This window comes from Trachemys scripta, chromosome 1, assembly GCF_013100865.1.
Source record: "Trachemys scripta elegans isolate TJP31775 chromosome 1, CAS_Tse_1.0, whole genome shotgun sequence".
NCBI classification, from domain to species: Eukaryota; Metazoa; Chordata; order Testudines; family Emydidae; genus Trachemys; species Trachemys scripta.
In genome coordinates this window covers 133,381,775-133,402,927 of record NC_048298.1, presented here as the reverse complement: position 1 = coordinate 133,402,927, position 21,153 = coordinate 133,381,775, and the positions used below count along the sequence as shown (strand labels likewise).

Genomic DNA, 21,153 nt, shown 5'->3' with positions numbered 1-21,153 from the left:
CGTGATTTCTACACTTCAGGAGGTGGAGGCAGGACTGTGTGACCCTGCCCTGTAGCTGGGGCTGGCTGCAACCAGGACTCTGCAGCCCCAGCCCTGTGGCATCCAGGCTTGGCGAGGGCTGCAGCCTGATCTGTGTGCCCCAGCCTTGTGGCTTCTGCTGGGGGCTGCAGCCAGGGCCATGCACCCCTGCCCGGCAGTTGCAATAGGGGCCACGTGCCCCCCTTGCAGCTTCCCAGGGCCATCCGCCCCGCCAAACCCTCCCCCCCTTGCTGCAGCCAGGGCTTGGTGGGAGCTGCAATAGGGGCCATGCACCCCTGTCCCGCAGCTGTGGCCAGCTCCAGAGCGGGGGCTGTATGCCCCCATGGCTGAACCCCCCACTGCAGCCCCTGGGACTCCATTCCCGCTCCTACCTAACCCTGCGCCCCCCGCCCCCATTATTTTTAGTGAAGTCACAGACAGGTCACGGGCTCTGTGAATTTTTCCTTATTGCCCGTGACCTGTCCATGTCTTTTACTAAAAATAACCGTGGCGAAATCTTAGCCTTACCCATAGAGCACAGGGTGACACTCAGTCTCAGGTCTGGGCGACTGGATGGCTCAAAGGGATAAGGGAATAGGATACAAGGTCCTTTTATCTCTAGGGCACTGGTTCCAAATTCCAATCCAACCCCAGGTCAGAGGTCGGAGTGAATCAGGGAATGGAATACAGAGTCTTATCTCTAGATGTCTGGTTCCAATCTAGCTCCAGCTCAGAGGGCATTCGTTAGTCTTGGGGGATGGTAAGGGCACATGGATTATTTTGTTTCTAGTTCACCAGTTCCAGTCTAGTCTCAAATCAGCACTGAATCCAAGGCGTTCCTATATACTGGTCATTCATTGCTATGTGAAATGAGCTGGTGAGTATTAGGCCAGTTCTTAGTGGCTCAGGTGCCCCCCTTTACAAAGAACACCTTCACCGTAAGCACTAACGCACCCCTTTTTAGCAGCCTTGGAAGAGAGGTCAAGGATTGAAAAGCCCATGAAGACACCATTTGCCTCACCCTAGAGGTGCTCATACCTGATCTTTCCAGGTCAAAGCTGAAGCACATTGATGAGGGACAGAGCATGGTGGAAGCTTGCACCGCCATTGTACTTGCTCCAGATATAGCTCCGTGATCGGCACTCCAGAGCAGCTAGCCCTGCACCACATGCCACTCACAGCAGGTTTAAATGTCCTCATCTCCCCACAGCCACAAGGACTGGATGAGGAGACTTTACCTTTAAGATGCTATAAGTGTCCTCTTCATCTGGCTCCGACACTGGAGCATAGGTGACTCCATTCACAATTATCTTCTCTGCGGCAATGCACTCCTCCTGGGGATCCATCGGCAGCATGTCTGCGCCATGATGATACCCCTGAAGTTCCTTCACGGGTAGCAGGTTATACACCTGGGCAAACAGAACTGTGTCACTTGGCCTCATCAGTACCAAGTGCCATGAAACACCGCTGGGGGAGACAGACAGGCAGAGGCAGACAGACGGATATATACAGAGAGAAGGTGGAAGTGATAGAAAATAAACCAAGAACAGTAAATACACTACAGAGGAGGGAGAAGGAAAGAGGGAAGCTGCTTCTTTGGCTGAGGGCAGTTTGTTGCTCTGGCTATTATGATCAACTATATCAAAGTACCTGCTAAAGGCTCTAATGCTCATATCAATGGCCCTTCTTTCTTAGCCAGGGACTGTTACTTACTATATGTTGGTCAAATGCCTGAGACTGGTCTAGGCCTGTAGACGCTACACCAATATAAGTAAATAAATAAATGAACAATAGGCCCTGAACAAGAGAAAATCAGCAGCCCCATTGACCAGGGCTGTTTCCAGACATGGTAGCATCCCAAAGGAGTTGAAAAAGTTCCTGCAATCTAAATGGTGCCCAGTTCTCTGCTTCTCACCTAGTGAAAGAAGATAAGATAAGGGCAGGACAGCATTAAGACATCCGCACTGACAGAAGGGATTTTTTTTTCCAGTAGATGCCACTCCTCAGCACTGAGTTGGTCTTGCTTGGACCAGGCTGCATCATTTTCTGCTACCACGGCCCCTAAGAGAAGACCAGCTCTTGCAGCTGCTGATCAATGGACCAGGCTGGCACTTACAGAGCTGGGAGAGAGCTCGGCTTCAGGCTTCATGAGGAGGACGCTCTTGTCCACAGCACGGACAGCGCACAAGGAGCCTGGGGAGGCCCCGACCCAGAGGCGAGTGTCGGAGGCGGGGAGGCCCTCGGCCGGTGAGAAATGCAAGTCAACCTGCAACCCCAGAAAAGGTATTAGAGGAGCTACTTCTCCAGGTACCGTCACACACTGCCCCGCAGCACAACTCAGTCCTGGAACCGCCGCACACAGCTCTGCCCTGCAGCCCCCTGCTAGTCCAGTCCTGGGCTCCCCAAACAGATATACATTATTATCTACTGAAATTCAGTTTCTCTCTAAGGTGGCATTGGAGCAATTGATGCTTGGTAAATTCTCTGTTCACACTGATGACTCAGTTCATGATTTTATGGCTACCATGAACACCAAGACACTACCCCAAGTGGTTGCTGGCTCTGCTTGTACAGTGGACACACCCGTGCTCTCAGCCCAGAGCCTATGTTGCATCCTGAATATACCAGGAGGGATTGTGGGCCATCAGGGAGCTGATTTTACAGCAGCCCTGGTAAAATGAAGAACAGCCTAGGACCTGGATGCTGCAGATGGGTAATGGCTCCCAAGAATCCCTCCACCAGCTGGAAATTGCCAGAGCAGTGGTTTGAGCATTGGCCTCCTAAACCCAGGGTTATGAGCTCAATCCTTGAGGGGGCCATTTAGGGATCTGGAGCAAAAAATTGGTCCTGCTAGTGAAGGCAGGGGACTGGACTTGATGACCTTTCAAGGTCCCTTCCAGCTCTGTGAGATAGGTGTATATATCTCCACTCCTCATTCTATCACCTGACAAACACTAAGCCCTCCTCTTGTTGAGTTTAGGCCAATGAGGCTCTAGAGGTATTGGGAATACACTGAGCTACACAGGCAGTGCCTTGGACCCATGTCTTCATTGGCTGATGAAGACTAGCGGGGAAGGACTGGGGCCTGGTGGAAACTGTCAACCGTTCCCAGGCTGTCAGCTTCTCTTAAGGAAGCTACTGTGTGGCTGTCACTTGATGCTGACAATCTGGCTGACTGGGGCCCAGTACCTGTTCTTCCATTTTTTGGTTAAGATTATTGAGAAGGTTGTGGTGAAACAGCTCTCACAGTATCTAGATGCCTCGGCTCCCCTTGACACTGGCCAACCTGGATACAGACCTAGATCTGGTATAGTGAATGCACTAACTGCTTAGGTAGATGATCTCCTGATGATGAATAAAGATCAGGGCCCAGATCCTCAAAGATATTTAGACCCCTAACTTCCATTGAAATTAATGGAAGTTAGGCACCTAAATACTTTTGATCTGTGTACAAAAAAAGGTGTCCAAGCGGATATTATCAACTACCTTTGATACCACTGATCTCAAAGGGGCATTCATTTGCCTGTGAACCCTCGGAGAAGAGGGGCAGCCCTTAGGTGGCTTGGTGCCTGTCTCTCAGACGGGTCCCCAAGGATAGTTTTGGGCAATTGCTCTTCTGCTCTGATGGGCCCTCTCATGTGGGGTTGCACAGGGCACATCTTGTCCTCTCTCTTCTTCAAAGAGTATATGGGGTCATTAGGAGGACATAGGCTATGGTCTTTCAACAGGCTGAGGACACCCAGCTCTCCTCTGTCTCATCCGATCTAGTCAGTGCTACTAAATGATTTACTGATTGCTTGATACAACATGTGGCTTGGATAAGGGTAGGCTGGCTGGAGTTCAGTATGGAGGAGATGAAAGTGATGCTGGTAGGATGGAGGGAAGCAGCCAGAAGATACAGCAAGAATTAGATCTGTCCCTTGAATGGAGGCTGTATGGCTGTTACCTGTCCTCCATGATCTGCACTGGCTGCCTATCAGTTACTGGGCTGCGTTTAAGGTGATGGTAGTAAGCTAACTAGATTGTGACCTGGTTACCTGACAAACCCACCTCCCTTGCCATCCCACAGTTCCACAGTGGAGATCAGTGGAGGTGCTAGAGCTGGAGCCCTGTCAGTTTTACAAGGAGGGGCTCTTGGTGGTGTGTTGTCTGGGAGGACCCTTCGGCTATGAAATCTATTCCACCTCCTCACCTCATCTGAAATACCACAAATCAGTTAATCTTAGGGCTATTTTTAATATATGGTAAAATCACCCAGAGCATTTGATGATAAGTGACTGTTTTAATGTTCGCAAATCTAAATAAATAGATACAAACAGCTGCTGCTCTCTAATCAATGACTTCAAGTGAATTGGGGTTTCTCAATCAAGACACCCACCTTATTGGCAAAGCAATTTTCGACCTGGAATTTGACTGAATCAGCAATAGGCTCCTGATTGGGTGAAATGGTGTATATGAGCATCTGTGCCAGGGGAGCAATATCAGACTCCACGGGGAGCATCAGTGAGAAGGTCCCATTAACTGGCAAATAAAACAAGAGAGAAAGGCTAAGTTACAGGAAGTTGGCTCCAGGCTAGGGCCACACACCTCTCTAGAGTCTCTAGGCTTCCCTTCATGCCAAACTTGTTACAGCTGGGATTCCGACCACATGGAAACACAGGGAATGGAACTTGATTTACTGATGAGAACATCGGCTCTTACTGCTTTGGCACATACTGGTGACATGAGTTTGGTGAGACTCAATCTAGTTTCTAGAACCCCATCATTAACTGTGTCCCTCAGGAACCCAGAAGCCCCACGTACCCCAGAAAGTAAAAGGGAGGATTTTGTAAGAGCCTGGTGGCTGAGGAAGGGATGCAGATTGGGTGGGATTTCTACACAAGGGTTAAAGCAAACCCAGCCTGAATTACTCAAGATGAGAGTCTCCTGAGACTGACATCAGTGACAAAGAATATATCAGTCAGGAGATATGAGGAGCTGGGGGGGATTAGAGCTCGGCAAGAGTTGCAGCGCTAGAATGGCTATAGAGGAAAGAAATTCATTCTCCCCCTCTTTTTTCCCCCATCTCAGGGGATGGCACACGATGATCCTCTCACTGCATATGGAAGCAGCCTGTGTTTCAGTCACAGTGGCCTAGCCTCCCGGGACAAGATAAGGCAAGGGGTGGTGAGAGCTCACCATCACCATGCTCCACAGCCAGAGCCTGGGTCCCTGCTCGCACAATGCCTCCTTTGGCCATCACCTGCATGGAAGAAGAAGCCTTCTTGTTATGGGTATTATGAGTAGGAGAGGTGTTAGAATGGGGGAACCTGTGAGAGGAATGTCAGGAATTTTGGGCCTCAGGTTGCTGGAGCCAGCAGAGCTGCTCTATTGATCTCTGCTAGCAAAATTCTTTCTGTTTAATCAGGGGCAATAGAACCCAGTTCCTCTTCTTCTCCTCATAAAATGTTGGTATCCAGCATTGGGTCTCAGCAAAGAGCATCAGCCCAAGGAAAAGAGTGTGAAGGATTATGGGTAATATAGGTACAAGTTCTTGCCCCAGGCCACACACAATTTGGGGCCCCACCTAGAATTACTGTCTAGGGACTGATTGTCTGGCAGGCGCTTGAGCCTATCCGTTGTTGTCACCTATATGTAGACAAAGATCAATATGTCCAGGTTTACCAAATAGTAAAAGACGATTTCCTTCTGCTCCCCCACGGCCTCTGGCTTCAGGATATAGTGCACCCGGACTTCCTGAGTGTGGCCACAGCTTAGCGTCTCTGACACAGGCTCTATTTTGAGAAAGCTGTTACTCGAAGAGTAAAACCGCTTTGCTCTGAAATAGCCCAATTCGTATGAAGGACTGGTCCAGGAACGGTCGTAACAGTAGGCGCCTGTTTTATGAGTTGCCTGGTAACAGAGAAAATATTTATATAAAACATTTAAAAATGGAATTGAAATTCACAGCATGTGTTTAAAAGAGCAAGATAATAATGGCCTGCTTCTGGACAGGGCCGGCTCCAGGCACCAGCGCAGCAAGCAGGTGCTTGGGGCAGCCAATGGAAAGGGGCGGCACGTCCGGCTCTTTGGCAGCAATTCGGCAGTGGGTCCCTCAGTCCCTCTCGGAGGGAAGGACCTGCTGCCAAAATGCCGCCAAGAAAGCAACGTGGTGGAGCTGCTGCCGATCACGGCTTTTTTTTTTTTTTTTCCTTCCTGCCACTTGGGGTGGCAAAAACCCTGGAGCCAGCCCTGCTTCTGGAAGGTGCTAGGTGCTTTGTTCATCAGAGAGTCAGGGAATCAGATGGAGGAGGGATAGCTCAGTGGTTTGAGCATTGGCCTGCTAAACCCAGGGTTGAGAGTTCAATCCTTGAGGGGGCCACTTGGGGATCTGGGGAAAAATCAGTACTTGGTCCTGCTAGTGAAGGCAGGGGGCTGGACTCAATGACCTTTCAAGGTCCCTTCCAGTTCTAGGAGATGGGATATCTCCATTAATAATAAAATAGGAAATCAGGGTGCTCAGCATTTCACAGGACAAAACCCACAGAGGACATGGATTCCTTGCCATGTACAAAACAAGACACGTTAATCATTTATTTATAGTACTAATCCAAAATCCTTACTCAGCCAGAGCTCCCATTGACATCAATGGGAAAGCTGGCCCATTATTTTTATGACATATTATTTGTATAGCACCAAAAGTGTGCTAAGAACTTTACAAACAACTTCGAATGATTTACCTGGTACCAACAGAATTTAAAATCTGAACTGAACAGCAGTTTTGGAGATGAGAGAATTCTGGTCTGAGAGCAGAGAGGAGAGAACTACTTTGTATTTGCAGGAGGAGGTTATTTAATGCCTTGAGCTTGCCCCACATGCTTGCCTTTCTTTATTTTAACCTGTCTGATTTGAAATTCTTGAAATTTTTCCCTATAATCCCTGAAAATTTCAAAAATGTTCCTGGTACATTGTAGACATTTTCAATGTTTTTAATCTGGGACAAGACAATTACATTAAAAAAATCAGAGGGGTAGCCGTGTTAGTCTGGATCTGTGAAAAGCAACGAAGAGTCCTGTGGCACCTTATAGACTAACAGACGTATTGGAGCATAAGCTTTCGTGGGTGAATACCCACTTCAGCAGACACATTAAAAAAATCAAGCATCATAGAATGTTCCCTCTTTGAGGGTGAGATAACGGAGAATGAGTCTATTTTCCACCTGTTATATATTTGGACAATAAGATAGGCCACATATTGACGCTCATTTATTCTGATGTTGCATCTCAAGCTAATGCAATCTCAGCAGGAAACTCGGCAAAAAAGCCATTTGTGTGGCAGGTTGATATTTTTTATGGCAGCTCAGAGGTTTTGAATGTTGGAATCGGTCCTGGGGGATGAGGACTGATGGGCAGAGTGAGATGGTCAAAAGTACAAGATATTGTGTTTATCACATGTGGCTACACAACTGATGGCAGGGCTGTTGCCACCTCATGGCTATGAAGGAGATATAGATATATACACACACTCCCTGGGTGAGAGGATATCTGTTTTCAGCAGAAAAGCTATATAAACCCCTAACGGTTACTCCCCTTGAAGCCCCATCAGTAACTCCCCACCCTCCCCCAGCCACTCACTCTGAGCCCAATGGAGGCGAACTTGAACTTAGATGTGTCCAGGGCAAACCGTGCTCGCCCCTGATCATCTGTTGTGTAGTTGACTTGATAGCCGCTCTCTTCCACGGAAATATGGACTGTTTCATTGGCGATTGGCGCATCGGTCCCATCCACCAGCTTCACCTAAAGGAGATACACCAATACCCCATGTTTACACTAGGCAAGGAAGTTGGTGCCCACAATCTTACTGGCCCTTTACTCCATCACCATGAAAGGTGCTTGCTGTGAAACACATTGTGGTTGGGGAATCTGCTGAGGGACTCTCGGAAGCAGGTGGCAGTGAATATGCCAGAGGATACTGAAGTGTCTGAGGTAAGGACAACACCTTGTGCCCAGAGTGGGAAATGCAATCTCTGAATCCCGTTTCTCTGTCTCTTTCTCATCACTCCCTGTGGGTCAGATGAGTGCACAGTGGGCTCAGAGGCCACACATCCCAGAGCTGTGAGAGTTAGAGAAGCAGCACCTTGACTCGACCCAGCAGGAGGCATCCTCAGAACAGAAAAGGGTAGGCGAAGGGCCAGAGGGAAAATTCCACCACAAGCGTTTCATCTGGGCCCTCAGGACAGTCAAGGAGAGTAGCTGGGGTCTCACAGAGATAGGTAAACTCTAGCTCAGTTTGAGCATAACCAGCTTTGCACAACCCCAGGTCTTACGCTGCAGAGACGCTGGTGCCAGAACTTGTGATGAAGAAGCAAAGGCACTGGGTGTTAAAAATACTGTGATCCGGCAGCTCCCATGGAAGGAGAGGAAATATCACCACGCTGTGACTGCAGATTCTGTGGCACACTCATTTGATGCTCACATGTCATTTACCTGCTTGTGGTTTCAGAGGTTCCCTACCTGCCCAAAGAAGGGGATCCCAGGTTTGTAATGGGAGTCCACTTTCTCAAAGGTGACTTTGCTAATGGTGGATGTGAGTTTGCAGGAGCCAGTCCCAGTTAACTCCACCCCTGCAAGAGAAGAGAACAAAGAGGGGGCATGAACTAACACATCTTAATCATGCCTTGCAGCCCACTGCCATTCCAGTCCTGGGCTCCCCCCGCCCAGCTCTGCCAGTGCCCCTCAATCCTGCCCTGCAGTCCCCTGCTATTCCAGTCCTGGGCTCCCCACACAGCCCTGGCAAGTCCAAACAATTCATACCTGTCTCCTCCTCTTTAATCTTGGCTTCCACTTGGATTTTATCCTCGTACCCAGCTCTCCTGAGCTGGAATATCTTGGTCTTTACCACTTCAGAAATGCAGCCGTGGCTGTCTGCCTGATGGACAAAGAAGAACAAAATTCTTCAGGACTTTGTCTCTCATTCACTTGTTTGTAAGGTTTATCATACTCAGAAAATCCATCCCTGCCCATTTAACTGGGAAAAAAGAAATTGGCAAACACCACATTTTCACTGTTCAGGGTTTTTTCCCCCAGATTCGGAAAGCCCATAAACTGACAATGAACATTCTGAAATATACAGCAACATTGCTGCCAACACCACCTAGTACCTGCATGTTCATCCAACAACCAAAATTAGGAGACTAGACTATTATGTGCCACAGGCAGAGAATAAGAGGGACTGGGGTGCACCAGTGCCTGAGGCCACTGCAATGGCAAGGAGTCCAGATCCGTTATTACTGGTACATCTAGTCTGGTATCCCACAGTGTTTTCATGGAAAAAACCTACTAACCTATCCAGTCCAGCTCCCTGTCAGTGCAGGATTGTATCCATAGCGTATATACAGTTTTATTATCCATGCCACCTCACACCACCAGAGTAGCAATAACCCACCTGTCCAGAGAACTCCTCACACACTGCCTTTGCATCCTCGCCATAACAGGAGGTGCCTGGGTGGTTATATTTCCGGCATACACGGACGTTCACAAGGCCAGGGACTGGCTTTCCAAAGGTGTATCTATAACCAGGGAGGGGTGAAAGAAAACCAAGGCCATTAGTGACATGGAAGAGATGGAGGGATGGTTAGTCCATCCCCACAAGGACCCAGGCAGGGTTGTTTATTGTCCAGGATGCAGCCTAGTGATAAGTGGGAAGTCCTTGGTGGCCACAGCTTTGTTAACATATTGGGCTCAAATTCAGCTATGAAGTAAGCCCTACCTACATCAGGCTGACTGAGCCTGTTAGCTATTTTGTCCTTCCTCGTGAGTCAATCCTTCCAGCCCCTCCATTATTTGTGTTACTCTTCTCTAAGTCCCCTCCATTTCAACTTGGATAGTAAGTGCCCAAGAAATAAAAGTACTATTCTAGGAGGGTCCTCAACAGAGCCAGATAAGGTGTGCGTCTATATGAGGGGCAAAACAATGCTGCCAGCTGCCCCTCTGTAAATCCCATCCAACTCTACTGAAGTTTCTTGTATAGCCGAGAGCAGAACTCAGTCTTGAAGAACCAATTGCAAGAATACCAACTGCTGGAAATGCTTGGCTGAATCACTTGTCTGCATGTTGCATAGTGTCCATTTTTGACTAAACTACTACATAGCAAACGTCTTGCAACTCACTGTCGCAGTGCATTCTGCCGTGCATTTCAGAGTGCTCAGCATAAACTCTGGAGATTGCCAAACATGAGACACGGCACTGCAGGGCAGCACTAAGTGAACTAGCTGAACCAGGGTTGCCTCGTAGTTTCCCCATCAACAATGATGGAGCAACCTTTGTTAAAAGCACCAGTCCTACTGGACCTGAGCCAAACACTTCGCCACAGGCATTGCAACCAGCAACTGTAGAACACCTGGGATAGCTCCTGTGTTATGGCCACAAGGGGTGGAATTCAAGGTGCTCCAAGAAGCAGTTGATGAAAAGCTTGTTAGCCTATTATAAACAGAGCCTTACAGAAAGCATTTCACTTCTTGGTCCTGGGCCTTGAGGCCTTTGTGTATAGGTCCCAAAAACTGTATTAAGAAATATTTTAAAGCATACTGATCTCAGCTCCCAGCTGGGGCTTCATTAGCCATGGGGCTGAGAGACCCACCAAAAAGGAGTGAATATAAGAATGATACTCACAGACCACAGACTGTCACCTTCAACTTCTCCTCCAGGATGCTGATCATCTTGGGCAGCTTCACCAGCACTTCAAATTTGGGCAGCACTGCAGAAAAGAGACCAAACGGAACCGCAAACTCAGTGGAAAGGGGGTAACATGATAAGGAGAGCTGGTTATTGCTCTAAGGCTTCTTTCCCAAGCGGACCCAAAGCATTGCATAGCCTTTCTCATTGGCCTGATTTACCGAGGTTCTGATCACCTGCAACTCCCACTGAAATCAATGGCGCTACGGTTGCTCAGCCCCTATTAAACTAATGCCATATTAGTATGGAGATTACTTCACCTGCCACCAAAATACAGCTGCCTCAGAGCTGGAACACGGCAGCCAGTCTGTCCCACAATGGTGTCTGACAGCAGACACATTTATTAAATAAATCACATACATGCATACACACGCAGAGGGAGCTAAGCCTAAACCCGGGTTCCTTCAGTTCCAAAATCACACGCCTCTAGCCAAAGGAGATCTGCCCTAGCTGCTGGCAGGGCAAAAACCTTTTCTCTTCTCTATGAGCCAGTCACTAGAGGGCAGCATCACACACGCCAAGCCAGCCACACTACACAGCAGTGTCCTAAGAGAGGCAGTGAACACTTTCTGTAGGGGGGACCGCCAGGAGGCGTTTCAGGGAGGTAGGATGGTAATGGAATTGGAATGTGGTCAGGGTACTGGGGTTCACACCCCTGCTCTTGCAGAAAGTTCCTCAGGACTTTTATTAACCAGGAAGAGTCAGGGCCTTGGCCTTGTAGCGCATCTGAAACCTCAGGACTCCAACAAGCACAGTGCCCCTAGCACCAGGCTGCTGCACTGGGGTGTCAGCACTGACTCAAAGGGGAGCACAGCCCTGTCTGATTGGAGCCTTTCTAAGGTGGGTGTGTGACGTATGGCTAGAAAGGATTAAACATCCTGCAAAATAAATAACCCTCAAAAGACATGTGGGGAAATAACGTTTGTGTTTTTGTGGATTTCCATATGTATGAGTAGGGTCGACAATGTAATCAACAGTCCCTATCTATGCTGTATTCTGATCATTCAGAGGTTAAAAGAACATCCTAGCGTTTAAATGAATTGTAAACATGGGATATCTCTGTATTCATCTCTCTTTGAAATACACTGTGAATGGTGGAGAAACAAGCAAATTGCCTTATGTTAATCCATATAGCTAAGTACTGGTGATGGACCTTCTTCAAAGTCATCCTAATTACCTTTTGTTCCCGGAGGAACTCCCAACTTGCCAGAGAGGACATGAAATTGTATAAAAGATCCTTGGGTCCTGACACTGTCATCTCAGATCTGCTTAAGCTTCATTGGGGGAAGTTTGAGTCGCAAGACTGAGGTCCCAGTTATGCTGGTTCGCCCTGAATAGGATATTTGGACATTGAACTATAACCTATGAACTATTTCCAACTACAAAGCTCACCATCTCTGCTATGAATCTGAACCTCAATTAATCGAACTCATGTCTGTATGTATATTGCTCATTTAACTATACTCCCTCTCTTTTGTTTTTTTAATACATTTTAGTTTAGTTAATAAGAATTGGCTGTAGCGTGTATTTGGGTAAGATTTGAAACATTCATTAACCTGGGAGGTAATGTGTCTGATCCTTTGGGATTGGTAGAACCTTTTCTTTTATATGATGAAATAAGATTTTCAGAAATCATCATATTTGACTTAGGTATCTGGATGGAGGCCTGAGGCTGGATCACTTTAAGAGAAGTGTGGTTTTTGGACTTCTGAGTAACCAGTAAGGTAATAAAGAAGCTGTTTTATGCTGGCTTGGTAAATCTAAGTATTGGAATATCCACCAGCTTTTGAGGGATTTTCTGCCCCATTCTTTGCAGTTCACCCTAATTGAGTGACCACAGCTGGCCCCCACTGGGACCCTGATCACAGGTTGTCTACCACTCCAGCAGTGAAGATCTTGTACTGGTGGTGCTGGGTGGAGGATTCACTGAGTTCTCTGGTACTCGACCCTCAAGATAGACAGTAAAGGACAACTCTGAAGAGGGCATTACCCCAACCTGTGGGAGTACAGACTCCTCCCTGCCCCATTCCAGCTGTACAGAAAATGCTGATCAGACCAACTGACCCATTCAATCCAGCCTTCATTCTCCATTGTCAACACCTTGGATCAACTACCAGCAACTGGCTTGACACTATGAAAGCAGCCATCCTTACCATATTCCTCCACAGTAAAGGGGTGTTGCACCTTGTCCCCAGAGCTCTTCTGCACCACCACTTTGTAGGTCCCTTGGATGGGCTCGGAGGTGAGGGGGAAGGAGAGCTGGGTGAAGCCCCCTTTTAATTCAACTTCTTGCCACTGATACACACGGTTCTTCTGTGGGTCCTAGAGGTGTCAAGACCACAGGATTACTTGGACAGTAAGGGGTGATGTCGGTGAGAAATGAGAAGCATTGGCAGAGTTGTGTGGGGAGCCCAGGACTGGAATATCAGGAAGGTTGCATGGCAGTATTTGGATGCATTATTGACACTATGGGGGGTAAAGCGTATCCCTCTTCCAGTTAGCGCTATGGATCTAAACAAAGTCAGCAAGAAGCAGCTTGAGGCAGCCAGGGGCTGATTGCTGCCCATGGTGAGATGTGATAGTTCTGAACATGAAGTAAATTTCTCTACATACCTCGATATAGGCCAGTGGAACCTGGAAAAAAGTGCAAAAGGGAGAATGAGTTTAGAATTCATACCAAATGGAAATGTCAGCAAGTGCTGAAAAAGATAAAGAGACATTAATGAAAACGAGAGCAGTTTGAGTGACATCAGCTAGGCTACAAATTACCAGGGCTATGGATCATCGTGCTTCAGGCATAAGCCAATCACCAGCTAAGGCCTGGAAAAAATGTCCCTCCATGGGACAGCACTACATAATGAGATGTATTATGAGAGTTTTAAAGCTTCCTGCGAGGCATGTGGCACTGGCCCCAGTCAGAGAGAGGACAGGGTTAAAGTAGATAGACCATTGGTCTGTTCAGCTCTAGCAGGAAGGCAAGATAGCAGCATAGTGGATTCAAGGTTGTGATCTGGTATAGCAGGGAGGAGAAATACCAGGATAAATGGTCCAATTGCAGTGATCTGGTATAGACTCATAGACTTTAAGGTCAGAAGGGACCATTAAGATCTTCTAGTCTGACCTCCTGCACAACACAGGCCACAGAATCTCACCCACCCACTCCTGTAACAAACCCCTGACCTATGTCTGAGCTATTGAAGTCCTCAACTTGTGGTTTAAAGACTTCAAGGTGCAGAGAATCCTCCAGCAAGTGACCCGTGCCCCATGCTGCAGAGGAAGGTGAACAAACCCCAAGCCTCTGCCAATCTGCCCTGGAGGAAAATTCCTTCCTGACCCCAAATATGGCGATCAATTAAACCCTGAGCATGTGGGCAAGACTCACCAGCCAGACACCCAAGAAAGAATTCTCTTTAGTAACTCAGATCCCACCCCATCTAACATCCCATCACAAGCCATTGGGCATATTTACCGCTAATAGTCAAAAATCAATTAATTGCCAAAATTAGGCTGTCCCATTATACCATCCCCTCCATAAACGTATCAAGCTTAGTCTTGAAGCCAGATACATCTTTTGTTTCCACTGCTCCCTTTGGAAGGCTAAGGGCAGCTCCTATGACCCTAGTAACAAGTGAATTTTGCTTCGTGCTGAGGTGGCTAACGGCATGTTGTCTGTGTGTCATGTCATTCCCAAATCTTTCCAAGATTGTAATGAGATGACTTTATGAAGCAGTCTAAAGGAGGAGTCCTAGAGTGTCAGAAAGCACTGGGATACCCCTGGCACTAGAGTCCCACCTTAATCTGAGGAACACCTCCTCTTGAAGGGATGTTTCTCTCATCCTTTTCCCCTCACTGATGACTTAATGACTAGCATACTTACCAACCTATTCAGAGGATGGAAGTTTTCATCCAGATAGACAACTCGAAACAGGACTGAGAGAGACAGACAGACAGAGAGATTTCCATGATGAGACATTCAGCCACCAAATCAGGAAATGTCAGTCATATGGCATGATGGGGAATGGGATATGGAGTCTTTCATCTCTATGGACTTGGGTTCACTACAAAATTAGGTCATGTTAGAATAAGATCTTGAAGAATCATGTTAATTAACACAATGTGAAAAGCAGCTTTGCAGTCAGTGTAGACATGGACAAGTCATATTTCACATGGTGGCTTCTGGTCATAGGTAAATGCTACTGGAACCGTAGGATTCACCAGGACCAGCTGACACAATGTTAAACGCGGCTTGTTTATGCCTACACTGATTGAAATGTTGTATGTAACATCATGTTAATTAACACAATCCCTCAACGTCGTGTTCTAGATAACAAGGTCATGTTAGAAAAGACAATCCCTAGGAAATTAGCTCCACTCCAGCACCAGATTGATTGCCCTGAGCCATTACTGTCAGGCTGAGAATATAGAGTTTTCCACCTTCAGGGCACCAGTTCCAATTCAGCTCCAAGTCATGGGGATGGATGGCACAATCGACATGACTTATGGAATTCTTTCGCCTCTATGGCAGTTACTCCACGTCTATAGTGAGCAAAGTCAGTTTCCATCCTGAAGGCTATTTGATTGCCTATGTGAAATGAGTTGGTTGGGCCTCAGTCTAGTTCTTAGTGGGACAAGTATCCAAGTCATAAAAATACACCATTGCTGTGAGTGACATCTCCTCTTTGGTGGTCTCAGTAAAGAGGATGAAAACTGCCTAGGCCACAGAGTTTGAACTCCCTCCGGGCACGCAGGCAGTGTGTGTGCGTGGCTTACATTGGTGCTCCCCAAGCTGTACCTATGTGGGGGATAAAAAAATTCTTCATTCTCCGGGGACTATTGATCTGGCACCTTCAGTGCACTGCAGATGTCAGGCCAATGTGGATCCAATGCATATAAGGGCTGTGGAGGATTTCCTGAATGCAGTTCCCCACCCGATTCCCTGTACCTGTTTGTCCCGGTTTGTAGATGGGTTTGTCTGTCTGGACAAAGACCAGGCTCTTTGAGTTCTTGACCAGCACCGATTTCCGGCTCCTGAACTCCAGCGATGGCCCCTTCACCAGCACCGTGAGAAACGCTGCTGATGAGCTGTTAGATTTGGGAACCTGGAGAACAGTAAAAGAGATGCTGCCTTAGAGACTCCCCTCAACAGCCTCTTTAACTGAACCTGCCTTTGAGAGATGAGGGCGTCGTGGGAAGCCATCACAGGCCCAACCACAGCGGTGACAAGGATTAGAGTAGGGGGCAGGGGCACTCAAGCTGACCTCCCCTATCTCCACATTTCCACTAACATCCCCTCTAACGTGGTGCTTTGCAACAACAGGGCCTCCACCAGCTTCCGCCACCCCAGTCGCTCTGACTCTGACAAATTTCCCCTTCATGTCTTAGCCCAAAATGTATCTTCCTTTTTTCTTGCCATCTGCAGAGATTGGGAATAAACCCCCTTTCTCCTGTTATACTATTCCCCTAAAGGGATTCGTCCACTGCAATCCTGACTCTGTGGAAGCTTCTTTTCTAGATTAAACATGTTGACTCCCCGCACACGTTAAGTCTCAATCTCCAGTCTACGTGTGACAAACCCTGGCTATGTACACTGTATTCATCAGCTGGGATTTAACATCAGACCCAAAGGCCAGGTCCCTGTCTCCTGAGCTAAGCGAGTACTCTTGTTAGCTCTCAGTTAGTAGCAGGGTGTTAGTCACCGAGGTAGCCAGTCGGACTCATGATCACACACAATACACCCATTTATTACACCCACAAGACAAGCTATTCCCAAGCATCTGAGGTCTGATCTGAAGCGCAAGTCCGATCTGAAGGGCCATTTGTACTTAACTGTGGCTGCTGGAAGTACAGTGAGATGAACCTGCTGAGCAGATGCCCGCTACCACCAAATGGTGAGATAGACCAGCAGGAGGGGTAGGTAGAGCAAACCCAGTCCCCTCTCCTGGCCAATAACATGAGGGGATTGGAAGGCAGCTTGCTTTCTGAGGAGCCAGTAACAGCCACTGCCAGCTGAGAGAGGCTCAGGAGAATTTAGCAGAGAGCAGACTGCTGATGGCAGCAGGATACAGGTGCAGACAAACCCAGTGAAGAAGCAGTAGATACTTGGAGCAGGCAGCCCTGCAGCCAGAGAACCGAACAGAGGTTGGCATGGGGCTCCGTGAACAACAGAGGCAGCAGCCCTCCAAGACTTAAAGGTGCAGTAACTGGAAATAAACTATTGCAAAACCCTTGCTCTAGACCAGCAGTTCCCAAACTGTGGGACATGACCCCAAATGGGGTCACGCCATCAGCAAATGGGGTCTCAGCAATCCCTACTGTGAAGAGGATGCCAGTTTGCTCCACACAGCATGGCCTCACATGTATGGGGCAGGCAAGGTCACGATGCATGGAGAACGCCATTTTGCTCTACAAAATGGCTTCCTCTGCACAGCATGACCTCGCACACACCATACATCATATTGCATAGACGATGACACTTTGTTTTTCAAAATGGCATCCTCCATGCTGTCCCAGGAGGAAATAATTCATTAAAATTTGGGAACTCCTGTTCTAGATACCGGGGATTTGCCTGGGGAAAACATCAACATGATTTGACCAAATGGTAGACACAGGGAACAGGGAAGGTGCTGCGGTGCCCATAAAGGGGGATTGCATAATGGGAAGTTTAAGACGGGCCTTGTAGCCTAATCGTTGCCTATAGTTGAAACAACATGCAAGCAGATGTGAGTCAACTGCTACATTTGATGACAGGACAGGACAACACAGAGGGACCCCAGTGATACATCAGACTAGGGGACTGACCCTTGCCAGTGGGACCTGCAGGCTAATTGCCCTTCTAAAAGCAAGATGGTCTAGAAGGGACATCCCAGCTATTAGGCCTGAAGAGCCTCATTGGACAAATTTTGCCTTGTGTCCTCTAGTGGACCACCCCTGAGAGGACAAGTTTGGCAATTACTGTGTTCATCTTTGCTTGTAACTCACTTCTCTGATGCCATTTGCATCTTTCCTGCCAACCTTACTAAATAACCCTTTCATTGGAGTTAGCATTACAGTATTGCCAACCTCAAGAGATCAACCATCAGCATCAGACCCTAAAAAATCATGAGATGGTTCCAAAATCATGAGACCAAAAAAACCAAACAGCAAATCATGTTTTTTATTGTTTTTTCACTTTTCAAAACTCCCCTCTACTCCTCTGGCTATGTGTGTGGTGATAATTTCAGGTAGAAAAGTCTACCTTTCATGCACCCAAAACTGCACACCTCTCCCACAGCACCCCCTACTCCAGCGTCCCAACTCTCTCCTGTACCCTGATTCCCCCCACAAGTCCTTCTGCCTCCGTCACATGCCTGCTGCCACTGATTGGGGGACCCTGAGGAGGAACAGTCAGTGACTCTTTCCTCACCATTGAAAACTATCACATGAGGAGCCACAGAGAACCTGGCCACTGTTTATGATGCACTGCACTGTGGGATGCAACTCACACAGTCATCTGGCCCAGCAACTAAAACCCTTGTAGCTTCCTGTCCACACTGGCTAGAAACCATTGCAGTAGCCATCTGGATAGCATCTGTCTTGGATGGTGTAGATGCAACAAATCCTGCCTCTTGGTGGGGGGTTAGCTAGATGACCCTTGTGGTCCCTTCTAACCCTATGGTTCTATAATTCTAAGGTTCAGCAGCAGCTGGCCTTGAGTTAGAGCTCTTGTCCCAGGTGTTCCAAAGGACCGAGGAGAGTTTCTAAGAATAAGAAGGGGAGTGACTTTGCAGGGAGGACTGAGAAAGTTTCCAGCAGCAGAGAGGGGGATCTTGAGGCTGGGTTTCCAGCAGTGGGGAAAGGAGTTGCATATGGAGTGGGAATTGGGCAGGTCAAGCACAGGGCAGGGCAGGCCCCAGTCTAGGCAACCTCCTCTATTCTCAGACTAGCTCCACTTAGTTAACCTTGCTAAACAACCAGAGCTCCAAGAGTTAATCCCTCTGGTCACTATCCTTATTGCTTTACTGTTGTGACACAGATAATAATCGTTGTGGGGGTCAGATACTCACTGTGAACGGGATGCACTTGAACACGTCCTTCTCCGACACCACGTCTGCGATCAAGCTCCTGTTCTCCCCTGCGTATTCCAGCGTGACGCTCAGCGTCACAGACTCGTTCAGGTGGGTCAGCTGGATACAGACCTTTTCAGGACCGTTGGTGTGGATCAGAAAGGGCACTAGCACCATGTACTGCCTGGGAAGGGGAAGGGAACAGGTCAGACAAACCAGTTTGATGGTCTCAGCCTTCGCCTTCCAACGGGAGCTGTATATTATATCCAAATGATGAGGACTTTTCCTTTGTGTCTGTAACATATTACCAAGGGAGGTGCTAGTGAGTGAGGAAGGGCCAAGGTGACAAGTGGAACAAGACTGACAGCTGTTAATGCTAGCGTCTGACATTGATCCAGTGCCTGTACCCTGCCTGTACCCTGGTACAGCAACAGTGGCATTGGCAACTCCATGCCACACCCTTAGTGCAAGGTGGGTATTAGAGAAGAGTGACGAATGCCAGAAATGACCACAGATGTCCCATTTGCTAGATAATGTAATCAGGATTCACAAACACTCTTTCCAATGGGTAAACAATAACAGAGTGTTAACTCCAGAGCTCTTTTTTACAGTCTGAGATGCGACCTGCAAAGCAATAGAAACTAGAGACATAATGTGGCAGAGAACAGGAGTACTTGTGGCACCTTAGAGACTAACAAATTTATTAGAGCATAAGCTTTTGTGGACTACAGCCCACTTCTTCAAATGCATATAGAGTGGAATAAATATATTGAGGAGATATATATACACACATACAGAGAGCATAAACAGGTGGGAGTTGTCTTACCAACTCTGAGAGGCCAATTAAGTAAGAGAAAAAAAACTTTTGAAGTGATAATCAAGCTAGCCCAGTACAGACAGTTTGATAAGAAGTGTGAGAATACTTACAAGGGGAGATAGATTCAATGTTTGTAATGGCTCAGCCATTCCCAGTCCTTATTTAATCCTGAGTTGACTGTGTCTAGTTTGCATATCAATTCCAGCTCAGCAGTCTCTCCTTGGAGTCTGTTTTTGAAGTTTTTCTGTTGTAATATAGCCACCCACAGGTCTGTCATTGAATGACTAGACAGGTTAAAGTGTTCTCCCACTGGTTTTTGAGTATTATGATTCCTGATGTCAGGACACAATCAACTCAGGATTGAATAAGGACTGGGAATGGCTGAGCCATTACAAACATTGAATCTATCTCCCCTTGTAAGTATTCTCACACTTCTTATCAAACTGTCTGTACTGGGCTAGCTTGATTATCACTTCAAAAGTTTTTTTTCTCTTACTTAATTGGCCTCTCAGAGTTGGTAAGATAACTCCCACCTGTTTATGCTCTCTGTATGTGTGTATATATATATCCTCAATATTTATTCCACTCTGTATGCATCCGAAGAAGTGGGCTGTAGCCCACGAAAGCTTATGCTCTAATAAATTTGTTAGTCTCTAAGGTGCCACAAGTACTCCTGTTCTTTTTACGGATACAGACTAACACGGCTGCTACTCTGAAATGTGGCAGAGATTATTTAGTAAATAGTACAAGTTATTTAGTACAGTTACAACAAATGGCCACAAGGTGGTGCTAGATCTTAAGAAAGGACCAGAGCAAATGCACTTTACATGGTCTCCCTGGGACAAAATTTCTCCCTTCTCCTGGACCCCTTTTCATCTCAGCCAGAGCTCTGGGCAGGGCGGGCTCCAGGCACCAGCCCACCAAGCTTGTGCTTGTGGTGGCACCTGGAGCGGGGCAGCGCGGCGCTCCGGCCCCCGGGGAGAGCGGGGCCATGGCCGGGCTCGCCGCCCTCCTCCCCCCGGCGCTCTGGCCACCCTCCCTCCTAGCGCCCTCCCCCCGGCCGCCGGGGGGAGAGCGGCGAGCCCTGGCTGGGGCTCGCTGCCCTCTCGCCGCCCTGCCCCCTGCACTCTGGCTGCCGGGGGGAGAGCGGAGCCCCCGCCGGGGCTCACCGCCCTCCTCCCAGGGCTCCGGCCCCCCTCCCCCCAACCCCCGGGGGAAGAGCAGAGCCTCCGCCGGGGCTCACCGCCCTCTTCCCAGGGCTCCGGCCGCCCTCCCCCCGCCCGCCCCCCCCCCCGCCGGGGGGGGGGGGGGGGGCCCCCCCCCCCCCCCCGGGGCCCCGGCCCCCCCCCCCCCCCCCCCCACAGGGGTGGGGGCGGCCGGCAGCTTTTTTGCCTGGGGCGGCAAAAAAGCCAGAGCCGGCCCTGGCTCTGGGACTCTGCCAGGGTCAAACACTGAGCCTTGGTCTACACTACAAACTTATGTCAGTATAACTATGTCACTCAGGGGGTGGGGGGGGTGGGAAATCCACGCTCCTGAGCAACACAGTTATACCAACCTAACTCCC

The 21,153-nt window shown here is 48.3% G+C and overlaps 1 protein-coding gene across 1 annotated transcript in view; it reads right to left on the bottom strand.

The window, feature by feature from the left end:
• Nucleotides 1-1,256: 1,256 nt before the first annotated feature.
• The window catches only part of LOC117884964 (alpha-2-macroglobulin-like), a gene marked incomplete at its 3' end in the record, with an annotated part of 185,606 nt that continues 165,709 nt past the window's right edge, over nucleotides 1,257-21,153 (bottom strand). Inside the window, 15 exon segments of the mRNA XM_034786033.1 lie at nucleotides 1,257-1,427; nucleotides 2,135-2,284; nucleotides 4,397-4,539; nucleotides 5,197-5,260; nucleotides 5,683-5,910; nucleotides 7,632-7,793; nucleotides 8,511-8,620; nucleotides 8,811-8,925; nucleotides 9,442-9,565; nucleotides 10,668-10,752; nucleotides 12,884-13,052; nucleotides 13,344-13,364; nucleotides 14,608-14,660; nucleotides 15,673-15,829; nucleotides 18,773-18,956. Of these exon segments, the coding sequence (XP_034641924.1) occupies nucleotides 1,257-1,427; nucleotides 2,135-2,284; nucleotides 4,397-4,539; nucleotides 5,197-5,260; nucleotides 5,683-5,910; nucleotides 7,632-7,793; nucleotides 8,511-8,620; nucleotides 8,811-8,925; nucleotides 9,442-9,565; nucleotides 10,668-10,752; nucleotides 12,884-13,052; nucleotides 13,344-13,364; nucleotides 14,608-14,660; nucleotides 15,673-15,829; nucleotides 18,773-18,956 (1,936 nt within the window).